At 43.8% G+C, this 15,527-nt stretch overlaps 1 protein-coding gene across 7 annotated transcripts in view; it reads right to left on the bottom strand.

Annotated features, from left to right (window-relative positions):
* The window catches only part of PLXNA3 (plexin A3), a 92,511-nt gene that overhangs the window by 14,702 nt on the left and 62,282 nt on the right, over nt 1-15,527 (bottom strand). For 6 of the 7 annotated variants that reach the window (XM_032210874.1, XM_032210878.1, XM_032210879.1 and 3 more), the window contains 10 exons: nt 14,862-14,955; nt 12,601-12,840; nt 9,649-9,792; nt 7,482-7,716; nt 5,378-5,520; nt 3,269-3,525; nt 2,927-2,993; nt 1,833-1,979; nt 937-1,096; nt 682-785 (listed from right to left, as the gene is read on the bottom strand). In XM_032210874.1, coding sequence (XP_032066765.1) covers nt 682-785; nt 937-1,096; nt 1,833-1,979; nt 2,927-2,993; nt 3,269-3,525; nt 5,378-5,520; nt 7,482-7,716; nt 9,649-9,792; nt 12,601-12,840; nt 14,862-14,955 — 1,591 coding nt within the window. Of the gene's footprint in view, nt 1-681; nt 841-936; nt 1,097-1,832; nt 1,980-2,926; nt 2,994-3,268; nt 3,526-5,377; nt 5,521-7,481; nt 7,717-9,648; nt 9,793-12,600; nt 12,841-14,861; nt 14,956-15,527 lie in introns of all 7 variants that reach the window. The other variant, XR_004254762.1, reaches the window with a different exon arrangement.

The following is a 15,527-nucleotide window of genomic DNA, read 5'->3' as shown; positions in this document are numbered from 1 at the left end:
TGAAGGGATTACTAACTTTCTATCATCACAATATTTGGGCACTCCCTCATACAAATATTGGGGCAATTAAGAGAAAGCTAGTTTGGGCAAAGCCCTCTGATCAAGTTTATGATCCGGCCAAAAGCTGAACAGGAAGCTTCTTAGTTCAAAATTTAAGCAATTATACATTGCACTAATTTCTAAAAAAATATACAAGAACAAACCGTCAACGTGAGGAGGACTTCCAAGGCAACCCAAGACTATTTAAGAGCAGCACCTTGAGGTAAGCCTTAATCCAAAACCAAGAGCCAATGTGTGTGTGTGTGGTGTCTTTATTCAGAGAAATTACGTTTCCTCCTCTTGATCTCAGTAGATTCTACTCTAGTGGTGACTAAAGGATTCTTCACAATATGTTGACTGCTGGTAATATTAATATTACAGTAATATTATTGTAAGTGTGACTACTATAATACAAATTACTCAGAACTTTAAAAGAAAGCTAAAACTGTACATTCACGTATACTATTGGGTAATTCAGTTTTTAGTCCCAAACTGAAGCATACATATTAAGATAGTTAATTAGGGATGGTGGTGAATATCCATAGCTCGGCTGGAGGATGGAGGTGGAGGTTCGTTCCCTGAGCTCGGAGAACGAACCTCTAACCTCACATTTGATTCAGTCCAGGAAAGGAAGGTAAATACCTGATAATGTCCCAACGTGTTGAGGCGCTTCCAGTCTCCTTCAATTTTACTTGTGGCGTCTTCATCCTGCAAGATGGTCCGTCCCCCAGCACCCTGACACCACTCTGGGATAAACCGGAAGACGAGTGGGAAGACAGTTGGCTTTATTACTCTCTCTTCCTATTTAGTTACAAATTTAAGCCAGTGGCTGATTACCCAGGTCCATTCCATGCTCACAACCCCACCTGCTTTCTGCCATGTTCCTGTCCTTCATACCTAGCTCCATGTCTTCGGCTCGTGGCCGCTGCGAATATGGTACTCCTCGATACACAGCATCTAGAAGCTTCTCCTTCGCTTGGGTCACCGAATCACAGTTTAATACTTTAACAGGCACTGCGGGTCCACCAGGTGGCTCAGGAGGGGTGCATAATAATGTCTAGCAGGGAAAAATAAATCTCACTTTAAGTCACACATGTATATGAACATCTGCAGATCTGGGATTTGGAATGAGAAGTAATTATGCTACTTCCGTCAGCTTCCATAGTTAGGGAAAAACGACACAATTAGACCTCTGCATTTCAATGCAGCTCCCAACGAGTGTTTCAGTTTTCAGTGTGTTAAAAAAAAAACTTTTGTCAAATAAGGATGTGGATAACAGAATTGCATTTGGGGTTTGTGATACCGAAACTAGACGAGACCTATTCCCAAGAAGGACAAAATATTTGGCTACTTTGTTGAAGAACCTTTCGATCTTCCCAACTAGCTGTCTGTAAGTAGCACCTGTTGCTTTTACCTTAGCTGAGGCCCAGCATGAAATACCTTGCAGAGGACCAACCAAATCCCGATTCTCTATAGCGTTATGGTATTTTGCACAACGTAATATTTCATGGTACATCACCCATAATTCCCAGCTCGTATCTACAGCTCTGCCTCTTCCAGGCTGGTTCCCCCATTTTTGAAATTAAGCAATTAACCCACTTAGGAAGGTTTCCAATTGTTACAAAAGGAGAATGCTTCATTAATCTGATGGTGTAGATGCCTCCAAGCCAGAATTGCAAGCTTAGAATGACTTGGGCAACAAGCCTCTTCTTCCATATGTAGCCGTGATTTACTGAAGTGGGATATGTGGTGGGCTCCCTGGCAGCTTCTGTCGCCACCCCCCCCGAGCTCACCAAGGTCTTGTAATCAATCTGCTGGCGAATGAGCTTGTCCTCGCTCAACGAGTAGCGTGCCTCGCCTGTGATGGCATCTATTGGGCCTTTCTCCATCTGCTGCTTGATGGCACAGAACAGCATGAATAATGGTTCCCCAGCACATTCCTAGGTAAGGAAGAGAGACAAGCTTGAAGCAGGAAACTTCAAATGAGACGATAGGTAAACCTGGCTCCGTATTTTCTATGACCAGGGGGGCATTTGCCCAGATTCGCCTGGTGCACCAGTTGCGTCCCTACCTGAACCGGGAGGCACTCGCAACGGTCACTCACGCCCTCGTGACCTCAAGACTGGACTACTGCAATGCGCTCTACATGGGGCAGCCTTTGAAGAGTATTTGGAGACTTCAACTCGTCCAGAATGCAGCCGCGCGAGCAATTGTGGGTGCACCTCGGTACACCGTTACACCTATCCTCCGCGAGCTGCACTGGCTACCGATCGGTCTCCGGATATGCTTCAAAGTGCTAGTCGTAACTTATAAAGCCCTTCATGGTATTGGACCTGGGTACTTGAGAGACCGCCTGCTGCCAATTACCTCCCAAAGACCCGTTAGATCTCACAGGGTCGGCCTCCTCCAGGTTCCGTCCACCAGCCAATGCCATCTGGCTACTACCCGGGGATGGCCTTCTCTGTAGCAGCTCCGGCCCTTTGGAATGAACTCCCCGCGGAGATCCGGACCCTCACCTCTCGATTTATATGGCTGTGTGATTTTCATGTATTTTAATTATGTGTACTGTGTTTATGTCCCCTTTCCCCCCTGAGTTGTTCGCCGCCCTGAGTCCCTCCTGGAGAAGGGCGGCATACAAATAAACTAAATACAAATACAAATACAAATATTCTCACCAAATCTATCTGTTCTTTTTTTTTAAAGGGAAGTTCTAAGGATTAAGGTCTTCCACATTTAAGGCTTAACGTTCTATCACTGAATAACATTCACGCTCAAATTTCCCACTGGGCAGAGAGAATATCATTAAATGGGGGAAGCTAATGATTCCAGGGTTGAAATAGAATAGGTCTGAAGACCCAAAGGCGGCCCAAATTTCAGCCACTCTTACCTTCAGGAACCTATGCAGCAGAAAAGTAAACCAATTGGTCAACATTTTCTCGGCCACTGACTCCGTCCTGGAACAAGAGAAAGATAGAGGAGTGTTGCTTGCGACTGTGAGATGGGAGAAGTCCCCTATGCCTGCAGTTGTGTTTTGTGAAAAGGAAGAAAAGGATCTGGATCTCTCCACTCTTCTAACATCGCGCCTGAAACTTGTGTTCTGACTATCCCAAGAATACTGTTGATAATACGGACTCATGCACCGTTCGCCGTTGCCAATTTAATTGTTAAATAGCAACGTTTAATTGGGGCCAGGAGGACAGGAGCGTGGGAATGAAAGAAGGTCTCGCACCGGCGGAGCAGCAGCTTGGGGTGGGCACGGTTCTGCAGGTTCTTCTCAATGAGGTCAGCCAGCAGCTGCTTCAGCACCCCAGTAGCATAGTCAAGCCTGCCCTGCAGGGCCACCATCGTCAGAGAAGCAACAGCGCCTCTATCTCGCATGGAGAAACCTCGCTGGCCTTCCAGGGTGTGGATGAAGGTCAGCAGGAAAGGCCGAGTGTGTAGCAACTGCCCAAAGAGACGGAGCCCTTTCTCTGTGCTTGGTGGTGTCTGCAGAGGCAAGAAAACAGAAACCGCTCCCTAAGCCAATAGGGCAACATGGCTAGCAAGGGCAATGACAAATATTCCTTGCAGCTTTCTACCTGCCATAGGCTGGACCTTGCCCACAACTGGGAAAGCCTTTTTATCTGCCTTTGATTTCACATACCTGCTCCACCTCTATGCACTTTGCAACATGCAGACTGTCTTGCTGGATCATGCCACTACACTTCCTGTATCCCCAACACAGTCAGACAGATAGACGATAGATAGATAGATAGATAGATAGATAGATAGATAGATAGATAGATAGATAGATAGATAGACAGACAGACAGACAGACAGACAGACAGACAGACAGACAGACAGACAGACAGATACATAGGTACATACGTACATACGTACATAGGTACATAGATAGATGATGATAGATGATAGATAGATGATGATAGATAAATGATAGATAGATAGATAGATAGATAGATAGATAGATAGATACATAGGTATATAGATAGATGATGGATAGATGATAAATAGATAGATGATGATAGATATATGATAGATAGGTAGGTAGGTAGATAAGTAGTTAGATGATGGATAGATGATAAATAGATAGATGATGATAGACGATAGATGATAGATAGGTAGGTAGATAATAGATGATGGATAGATGATAAATAGATAGATGATAAATAGATAGATGATGATAGATAGATAGATAGATAGATAGATAGATAGATAGGAAGGAAGATAAATGATGGATGGATAATAAATAGATAGATGAAGATAGGTAGACGATAGACAGACAATGATAAATGATAAATAGGTATCTATAAATAAATACGAGAGAGATAATAAATTATAGAGTGATAAAAGATAGACAGACAGAAAGACAAAGATAGATAGATAGATAGATAGATAGATAGATAGATAGATAGATAGATAGATACATAAGTATATAGATAGATGATGGATAGATGATAAATAGATAGATGATGATAGATAGATGATAGATAGGTAGGTAGGTAGATAAGTAGTTAGATGATGGATAGATGATAAATAGATAGATGATGATAGACGATAGATAGATGATAGATAGGTAGGTAGATAGATAGATGATGGATAGATGATAAATACAGATGATGATGATAGATAGATAGATAGATAGATAGATAGATAGATAGATAAGTAGGTAGATAGGTAGGAAGATAGATGATGGATAGATAATAAATAGATAGATGAAGATAGGTAGGTAGGTAGGTAGACGATAGACAGACAATGATAAATGATAAATAGGTATATATAAATAAATACGAGAGAGATAATAAATTATAGAGTGATAGAAGATAGACAGACAGACAGAAAGACAAAGATATATATATATATATATATATATATATATATATAGATAGATAGATAGATAGATAGATAGATAGATAGATAGATAGATAGATAGATAGTCTCATAAAATAGGGTAGTTTCCCCGTTTGCTTCCACTCTTTTATACTATTAAGAATATAGCTTTTGAATGCAACCTTTGTAGATCTAACAAGAGTAGAAATGAAGAGCAATAAGAAGTTCAGCTTGATGGCCACTATCTACAAACTAAAGGGGTCTCTGTGCTGGTCTGTGAAAAGAAGGAACTCCTCAATCCATCAGATCAGGAGCAGAATCAGCCCCAATAATTTCAGGAACAAGCATCTGAGCTGACAAGTTCAGGAGACAATGATACCAGAGATATCGAAACATAAAGACCTTGGTGTACCAAACCTCAGGATAAACCAATCTCAATTTATCCCCAACTTAATACTATTGTTAAGACAGCACGTCACGCGGCTCTCATTTTTCCATGACAAGGACTCACACTGGTTTCTTGAAGTGCTGGGTGATCATCCACCCCCGGAAAGAGCACACGCCTTGCATATGTCCGATAATCCAGGAATGGGATCTTCACGCCATCCATGTTGTTTGTCAGCTCGTTAATATCTGTCTGCAACTCAGCAAAAGCTGAAGAAGGTAGAAGACTGTTAGAAGGGTTGAGTTGTTTGCAAAAGGGACTTTTCCTTCCACTCTGCTTCTTTTGACTGTAGCGGAGCCAAAGGATTAACCATCAAGCCCTCCTTGGCTTGCAATAGCCCTGCCTCGTCAGATCAGGCAGCAAAAATAAACAGGTATATTCCACGTGGAAAAAGACTGCAGAGCATCGTGCTTACAAACTACATGTGCATGTTTTGGAAACATGTAACCATGTTGCCTTCTTGCAAAAGAATCTTAAATTTTTAATTTCTCCTTTGAGACTAGCTGGCACCTGGAACCACATCACACCTCTGAAGCTACTATCCTTCCACTATGTCCGTGATGGCGAACCCATGGCACACAGAACCATATTTGGTTGCACACCAGCCATCAACTCTGGCGTGTATGCGTGCGCCCGCCAACTGATTTTTCGCCCTTCCGGAGGGCCTGGGGAAGCCGTTTTCGCCCTCCCCAGGCTTCAGGAAAGCCTCTGGAGTCTGGGGAGGGGTTGTGCATGCACGCACGTGGGGGTGGGGGTGTCATGCACACATGCTCAGGTGGGCGGGATGATTGAGTGGGTATGCGCGCATGATAGCATGCCGCCGCGCAGTTTTCTCATTAGACCGAGCTGCCTCAAACCACTTGGTTTGGGGTGTCATGGTCACCCTCCATCACCCCCATCTTTAAGGCATTGTTAAGTGTATTTTTCCTTGTTATTGAGAGGTAAGGATGCTCCTGGGATCTTCTGACTCAGATTGTCTTAACAATTGGTCTTGGATACTGTGCAGCTGAAGTGGAAATGCCATTTAATGCACTCTGCTTGGCCGTTATGTACCTTAGGTTAGTCTTGTAGGATGTTCTCTTGGGATAGTGTGTGTGTGAGAGTGTGCGTGCGTGCACACACACACACACCCACACACACCCTTATGCTTGTACATCTAAGAGGCATGAAAATAAAGTACTGTTGCAACCATTGGCATTCCACTTTTCAGTATGAGCTTTTCTTTTGTCCAAGATATACATTCGTATTTTTCTGTGCCAACGACTTTACAGCGCAGTCCTGTTTGTTTTTTCCTTTTATAAATTTAAATTGCACGAGATAAGATATTTTGCCTAAGCAGAACCTCTCCACTGCTGCCCCCTCCCTCCTTTGCCATCGCTTTTCATGATTTTCGGGGTGGGGGTGGGGAATTCAAGATGACATCATCAGACTTTTGATATCATCAGAGCCGATTTAAAGGACTCTACACAATTTTGCATAGTCGAGCATGGCAGCTTTTGCTAGTGAAGTGAAAGGTAAAGCACTGCCACACTGCCAAGAAAAAATATATTGGCTTGCCTGTATTCGGCATTGTGAGTCACACCTGGTGAGTTCTGCCTACTGTCTGGTTTTCTGGCCCGTTCACTTTTGTTAGCGGACGTAAGGCAGTGCCATACTGCAGAGAAAAGGATCTTGGCTTGGATTTGTCCAATGTGTGAGTCACAACTTGGTCTGTTGCATATGCAGATATATATGCAAATGCATATGCAAATGCATGGAAGTCAAGGTGCCCTCTCTCTCTTCCTCTCTTGCCAAAGTTTTAAACTCTTGGGAGAGCTGAAGAGGGAATGAAACGTTAGTGAATTCTTCCGCGACTTTGTGGCTGTACAAAATATGTTTTGATGTAAAAACGGGAAAACAAAAGGATCCCTGTGTAGAAGAAGCAAACGAAACTAGCTGGGGGAATAAGCCCTGGGTGTTACAAAGAGCTGGGGAAAAAAATTCTAGACTGATTTACTATGATGTATGAGAACTGCGTCTGTGAATATGACGTTAGTCAGGGCTGTGTGCCAGTGGAGACATTGATGAAACGTTTCAGCCTTGGAAACAAAGACAATGCCCCCTCCCTCTCTCTCTGACCACTTCTTGACAGTTTTATAGCACTCCCTTCATTTTCCACTCCTGCCAGTACCTTCCTTGCATTCCAGAGCGACCCGCGATTCCAGGTTGTCCATCTGCAGCTGGAGGCGCTTCAGAGTACGGTCTGCATCTCGTGTCTTCCGTTTGTAAGCTACCAACACCCCAATGATAGCCCCCAGAAGGAGGCTTCCTCCTGCCCCTAAGCCCACCAGAGCTGGCAAAGGCAAGGCTGCCTCGGGATAAATGTGAAGGGTGCCTGGAGAGAATGATAGGCCTCCCACCAGGATCTGCAAGGAAAGGAAAGCAATGCAGCTTGTTGGTTTCCCTTTAATTTTTATAAATAACTCAAGGCAACAAAATACCAAACATGCCTTCTTCCTATTTCCATCACAAGAACCCTGTGAGATGAGCTGGTCTGAGAGACAAATGATTGGCTTTCCGTGAGAATCGTCTAACTGGATGGGACTAAGGACCCGTTTTAGCAATAGTAATAGCACTTACCATATTTTTCGGAGTATAAGACGCACCAAGGTTTTGAAGAGGCAAATTTAAAAAAAAGTTTTTGCACTCTGCAAACCTCCCAAAAATGGCCCATTTTTTTCACAAAAACAGGCCTGTTTTTTTTAAAGGGGGGGGGCATGAATACCTTTTAGGAGGCTTGCAGAGTGCTCCTGGGGGATGGGGTGGGCCAAAAACGAGAAAAAAAACGGGCTGTTTTTTGCTCATTTCTGCCCTCCCCAGCCCCCAGGAGCACTCTATAAGCTTCCTAGATGCACAGCCATTTTGGTGAAGGGGCGGAGTTTCGGGAAGCAAAAAATGCTGTATTCAGTGTATAAGACTCATGCAGATTTTCAGCCTCTTTTTTGAGGGAAAAAGGTGCGTCTTATACTCCGAAAAATACGGTATATACCACTTCACAGTGCTTTTACAGCCCCCTCTAAGCAGTTAACAGAGTCAGCCCATTGCCCCCAACAATCTGGCTCCTCATTTTACCCACTTCGGAAGGATGGAAAGCTGAATCAACCTTGAGCCTGGTGAGATTCGATCTGCCAAACTGCTGGCAGCCGGTGATCAGCAGAAGTAGCCTGCAGTACTGCACTCTAGCCACTGTGGCTCAGTTTTAATCATCTCTTTCGATTTCTAGCAGTTGGCAGTGAGATACCGTCTGGATCCCACAAGCATGTCATTAAGTCTTTCTTATTCACCCTTCAATTTTCAATCAGGAGTCAGTATCCACAGTTTGGGTGAATGCCTCATGTTTCCTGATTACTGTTCATGCCTGTTCATATGGGAGGACTTCCATATGGAACCCTGCATCTTCTCCACATCCAAATGTTTCATGTACAGATGTGAATTTGTAGCTGGAAGTTGTTTGCATTTGACAAAGCTGGATGTGATTAGAGTCACTTGTGTCAATTTTGAATCTAAACTATATGTCATTAGGAATTTCCCCCCCCAGAGATTTATCAGGTTTAAAAAATATACAAGCAGTCCTCAATAATTAACTGCTTCATTTAGTAACCTTTTGAAGTTACAGTAATGTAATAAAACCAGCTATGAAACCAGCACTTATATTTACAATTGTCTCAGCATCCTCTGCTGCAGTAGTGGGATTCAATTTTTTTCCTACTGGTTATGTGGGCGTGACATGGCATGGCTTGGTGGACATGGCTTGGTGGGCATGGCAGAGGAAGGATACTGTAAAATCCCCATTCCTTCACCACTCCACTAACCTGCTTACCAGCTCTGTTCTGTGCAGGGCAACAGAAAAAGATCCAGCCGATCTCAAAATTTCTGCTACTGGTTCGCCAGAATTGGTCAAAAATGGCTGAATATCACCTCTGCTCTGCTCCCGTGATTGCCATTGAAGCACTTTGCAACTAGTGCACATTTATAATAATTGCAGTATCCCACAATCAAATGATCACTCTAAGCGTGCTTCACAACTGGCTTCCAACAAGCAGAGTTAGTAGAGATGTGGCGCTAAAAATCACAACTTGTGATCATGTGATTTTCTACAAAGGAACCAAGGTACTTTAGCAACAGCGCTCCAGTTCCAATTGTGGTCACTAATTGAGGACTACCTGTATTAGGTAAAATGTCATCAACTGGACAAGTTCTGATCTGCCCACAACATTAGTGATGCTCCCCAGGATGGAGGTGAATGGCTCAAGCCACTGAAGCCCCTTAGAACAGGCCCGCCCCCAGATCAGGTGTACCGTGACTGGCTGCTCTCCAGTTTGGCTTGGCGAATCACACAACAACTGGGTTTCTGAGACAGTCAGGATGCAAGGTTCTCCACCAATCAGCACTGTGTAGTTGAGTCGTGTGCTGCCCGATACTGCAGGGATCAGATTCCGGCCCTGAGAAGAAAAATATAGGAAATATACAACTATACCACCCTCATTTTACATTTGGCAGCTAATCAGTGATGGGCTTCAAAAATTGTTGGAACCTACTCTGTGGGTGTGGCCTCCTTTGTGGGAATGGCTTGCCACCCATGTGACTGGATGGGAGTGGCTTGCTGCCCATGTGACCAGATGGGAGTGGCTTGCTACCCATGTGACCGGATATGAAATTATGAATTAGTACTTAGGTTGGTCCAAGTTGCTATTCAGAAGTTAGTGGTTAGAAGCAATCATAAAGCAAGATATGGAATTAAAACCAGAAATATTTTGTTGGCTATTTGAAAGGGATTATAATATATATTTAATTTTACACATGTTAGCAGCTGCTGGAATTGTGTTTGCACAACAGTGGAAAAACAGAGATATGTAAATGAATAAATATTACAATGTGCAGGAATAAATAAATTGACAATTAAAATCAAGAAGGCTTTGAATATTTTTTCACGTGGGATTGGTTTTAGCAATTGCCAACTAACGGAAACAGAAATCCAAAACTTTGAAAGAAAACACCAATTATGTAAGGAAAGGTCCCTAAAATGTATAAGGAAATATTACTAGATCATTATTAATGCGTAGATACCTGCGGGACATTACACACCCACCAGTGGTGGGTTTCAAAAAATTTTGGAACTTCTTCTGTAGGTGTGGCCTGCTTTCCGGGTCCACTGGTGGAACCTCTTCTAACTGGTTCAGTAGATTTGACGAACCGGTTCTACCGAATAGGTGCAAACTGGTAGGAACCCACCTCTGGAGCTAATTTAATGTTTAAGAGTCACTGAAGGACTAGGGCAGAGGTGTCAAACTCAAGGCCCGTGGGCTAAGCGCCATAGGGCGCTTAGATCTGGCTCACAGGCCTCCATGGAAACAATGAAATACCGGCCTGCTGTGCCTCTGTTAGCGAAAATGGGCTCCCAAGCTCTGTTTTTGGCTACAATGGCCTCCTGCAACCCTCTGCCACCAAAAACAGAGCTGGGGAGGGCCACATCCATGCCTACCACGGTTCCCTCTGGTCAAACACAACCCTGATGCGGCCCTCAACGAAACCGAGTTTGACACCCCTGGACTAGGGAGAGAAACTAGAGGAGAACAAGACTGTTTTAGCATACGTGCTGAAAGACAATACCAATACCCTCCTCCATGAAAACTACATGTATATCCTGGTGGTTATGGTTAAGAATCTTTACAAATTAGTGCCTGGATTTCTATCCACACCTCCATCCTGGCATACTGTTTTCCTTCTATGTTATGTCTTTTATAGTAGCTGGTCCCTATGAGCCAGGGGTGGGTTTCAACCGGTTCGCGGCGGTCCCTGCGAACCGGTTGGTCGGCGAACCCGGAAGTAAGTAACTTCCGGGAACGGCGAAGGGTGCGCCCGCCCGCCCGCGGTCCTTACCCGGTTTTGACAAGTTCTGCGCTTCCACGCATGCACAGGACGCATACAGCGCCTGCGCGATCCTCCAGGAGCAGCTGGAGCATCGCGCAGACGCTAGTACGCATGCGTGCACCGCGCACATGCACGAGGACGCCGCCGGCCCCGTTCCAACCGAACCAGTTGGAACGGGGCGAGAAACCCACCCCTGCTATGAGCAAGCCTTTTTTTTTTTAATTAATTGTAAGCTGTTTAGAAAACTTTTATTTTTTCCCCCCTTCTGAGTTGACAGTAAGGGACATACTGTGCAAACTCTCTTACCCCTTTCCTGCAAGATTTACCTTTCTACTGATAAGGTAGTCCTCAACTTACAACCAAAATTGAGTCCAGAATTACGATCATAAGTTGTTGTGGTCGTAAGTCAAGGCACCAAGAACGCAGCATTTTTTTTGTAGCGGTTGTTAAGTGAACACCATGGTCATTAGGTGAATCCATTTTACCCAATTGGCATTTTTTGCCCCAAATGCCAGAAACTTGCAAAGAAAAAAGACAGACAGAGAAAAACGGAAGAGCAGAGTTCCTGATTCTTAGAATACTCTTCAGTCACCTTGTACCAGCTTCTAATTTTATTTTGTCCCCAAAATGTCTTTATATACAAGTAGTCCTTGACTTACAACAGTTCATTGAATGATTGTTCAACTTTACAACAACACTGAAAAAAAGTGACTTATGACCGTTTTTCACAACTACAACCTTTGTAGCATCCCCATGATCATGTGATGAACCAGTTGCTTGGCAACTGGTTCATATTTATGACGGTGGCAGTGTCCCAAGGTCATGGGATCCCCTTTTTGCAATCTTCTGACAAGCAAACGGAGAAGATTCACTTAACAACCAGGTTAGTAACATATCAACTGCAATAATTCACTTAACAACTGTGAAAAGAAAGGTCATTAAATGGGGCAAAACTCAGCAAATATCTCACTTAACAACAGACATTTTGGACTCAATTGTGATCGTAAGTCGAGGCCTACCTGTAATCACAACTCCTTTATGCAGCCAAAGGCCTAAAAGTTGCATTATACAAAAGGGAAGAAACCACACAAAACATTAAAACCCCTACCACCACAACCCCCCAATTAAATTCTGCACAATTTGTGTAGCTCAAACATAGCAAGAGGCATTTGCCCTAGTAGCCTACTGACCCTCTGTTCCTCCGGGTCATCTTCTCTCTGACTTAAAAGGATTTAATGCCTGTATCATTGCAGAAAATCATTTATCACCAGTGTGGCTTCCAGCAAGCGGGTTCTAGAAAGGCTTGTATTTTAAAACACTTGGGAAAACCTCATTACAATTACATTTTCAAAACCCCCCAACACAGACTGCTTCAATACCTTGAGGACAACGTGGGATCCGGGTTTAATTTCCAGTATGCCGCTGGGCCCAAAGGTCTCAAAGGTTGGGTCTGGATAGTATGTAAAAGCAGAACGGTTCAAGGTCCGAGTGGCCGTCACATCATCCAAAAGGAAGCCAAACTCATCAGGGTGAGCACCTCCAAGGGGCAGGGCCTGCTCCCGAGGTATAATGCCCGGGGCCTTGCACAACATGATGGAGTCATTTAGCACTTGGCAACTCTGCAGGGAATCAAAGCAGAAATAGCAATAGCAGTTAGACTTATATACCGCTTCATAGGGCTTTCAGCCCTCTCTAAGCGGTTTACAGAGTCAGCATATTGCCCCCACAGTCTGGGTCCTCATTTCACCCACCTCGGAAGGAAGGAAGGCTGAGTCAACCTTGAGCCGGTGAGATTAGAACCGCTGAACTGCAGATAACAGTCAGCTGAAGTGGCCTGCAGTACTGCACCCTAACCACTGCGCCACCTCGGCTCGGAGAAAGAACACATAAGCGTCACAGAGGGCATCTGTCAGCTGTGCCCTTCTAAGACCAGCCCTCATCCTGTGCCCATTCTTGGGCAAAAAAATAGACCTAAGTCATCATTTCAGTTGGATCTTTTTATTGCTCTTAGCTCTCAATTATACAGTATGTGTCTTTTCAAAGACTTGGGAACAGTGGTTTGTTCCCAGCAGTCCAATGCTCTGGGCATCCTCTATGCATTTTGCATTTGAAACCTATTTAAGAGTAACGTTTACTTGCAGAACTAGGAATCCATGAACAAGATAATCACATGGTAGATGGCCTTCTGAATATATACAATTCTGACTACATCCATGTACCATTCAATACTTTAGCAGGGCCCATACATCGTGGATCACCGCAATATAATCAGTTAGCTCTTTAGGGGACCTGCCACTTTCTTACATTAATTGTAACTTGGAAATATATTCTTTTTTCTCTTGGAATAAGACAGCAATCTTATTTTTAGATCTTGTCCTTTTTATTTCTAGTATGTCCTTCAAGGGGATTCTAAATGCATGGCAATGGGCTGGTAATAATTTTTGGTTCAAGGCCATTTTCACTCACAAATAATCTATCAGAGACTACAAACTTAAGAATAGTGCTATAGCGCTTAGACTTATATAGCTATAGCTCTTAGAGTTAGATGCAGCTCCATAGTGCTTTACAGCCCTCTGTGAGTGGCTTACATTGTCAGCATATTTCCCCCAACAATCTGGGTCCTCATTTTACCGACCTCAGAAGGATGGAAGGCTGAGTCAACCTTGAGCTGGTCGGGATCGAACTTCTGGATGTGGGCAGAGTTTTAGCCTGCAATTCTGTATTCTAACAACTTAGCCATCATGGCTCATTGCAGGGCTAATCTGTCTTCCATCCACCTTCTTTCTAGAGATTGTTAAGTTAATTTTGATCTTAATTGCAGCTGGTTGCATGCAATGGACAGGTAATAATTTTTGGTCAAGGCCATTTTCACTTGTGAACAATCCATCAGAGGCTACACTGCAGGGTCAACCTGTCTTCCATTCACTCTCCTTCTACTCAGCGATTCCCTAAATTAATTTTAATTTTAACTGCAGTGGGTTGTACAGAAACCCAGGAGTACAAATTGCCCAGTACTGCAAAATGGCCTGATGTCACATTGAAGCTTGGAATATTGTGATAAATATAGAGTCTACAAGTCTCCTCCTCCACATACAACAAATTAGAGACCGCCTGCTGCCAATTACCTCCAACAGACCGATTAGATCCCACAGATTAGGCCTCCTCCGAATTCCATCCACTGGCCAATGCCGATTGGCGACCACCCGGAGGAGGGCCTTCTCTGTGGCTGCTCCGGCCCTCTGGAACGAGCTCCCCGTGGAGATTCGGACCCTCACCACCCTCCAGGCTTTCCGCAAAGCCTTAAAAACCTGGCTGTTCCGACAGGCCTGGGGCTGATGAGTTCCTGTCCCCGCTCGAATGGTGTGGCTGTTGATTGTTTTTAAAATTGTGGTGTTGTGTTGTCCGTTGTCTTTCTTTTTTTTTTCCTGTTTGTTTCCGCCGCCCCCCCCCCCCCGACTTGGTTTGTGAGCCGCCCTGAGTCCCTCTGGGAATAGGGCGGCATAGAAATACAATAAAATCGAAAATCGAAAAATTAATCTACAGTATTTCTGGAAACACTCTCTCTCGTTCTCTCTTCGTTCCTTATGCAAAGATCTAAACTCTGATTCCGCTAGGTTTTCATCTGCCATAGAAGACTCACATTAATGGTCTCTATCCCGCCATAAGCAGCCCGAACACGTGGTTCCTGAATTGTTAAGAGGTGAGTCCCACTCACGGTGAGGCTGGTGCTACCACTGTAAAAAGATAGATAGACAGAAAAGAAATCAAGGTTTTGGTCTGCAAACACTAAAGGGAAAACATAGTCAAAGAAGAGAAATTTAGCATTTCCAGAACAGACAGGGCCGGCTAGTCCGCATTTTCATGATTCCATCACACCAGGGGTATTTCTATAACCACGATACCTGGGAGGCATTCAGATCTAGAATTCAAACTGTACTCAGCAGAGCATAAATGCAATCCAAAAGAAATGAGTAAAATAAATTTGCATCCAATAAACTGAACAGGGAGAAAGGCTCTTCAACATTCGTCCTGCTTCCTTCACTTCATAATTCAATTTTCCGTAGAAACGACTGTCTTTGAAAATTCGGATTTTTAGGTGATGCGGGAAAATAACAATGTTACATTCCAGGAGTCCATTACAAATGCACACATAAGGCCTGTTTATCCTGCATCCCTATTATATAAAATACAAAAATACTCATATTTTTCTGGTCAATATACGGCCTTACAATTGGCAAGTATTATTTTTTCCAGCTTCTGCAAGTTGCATTATGCGTTGATAATACTGGGGTATCTTTTTATGCAT

Source organism: Thamnophis elegans, chromosome 2, assembly GCF_009769535.1.
Source record: "Thamnophis elegans isolate rThaEle1 chromosome 2, rThaEle1.pri, whole genome shotgun sequence".
Classification (NCBI taxonomy): Eukaryota; Metazoa; Chordata; class Lepidosauria; order Squamata; family Colubridae; genus Thamnophis; species Thamnophis elegans.
This window is presented reverse-complemented; position numbering and strand designations above follow the sequence as displayed.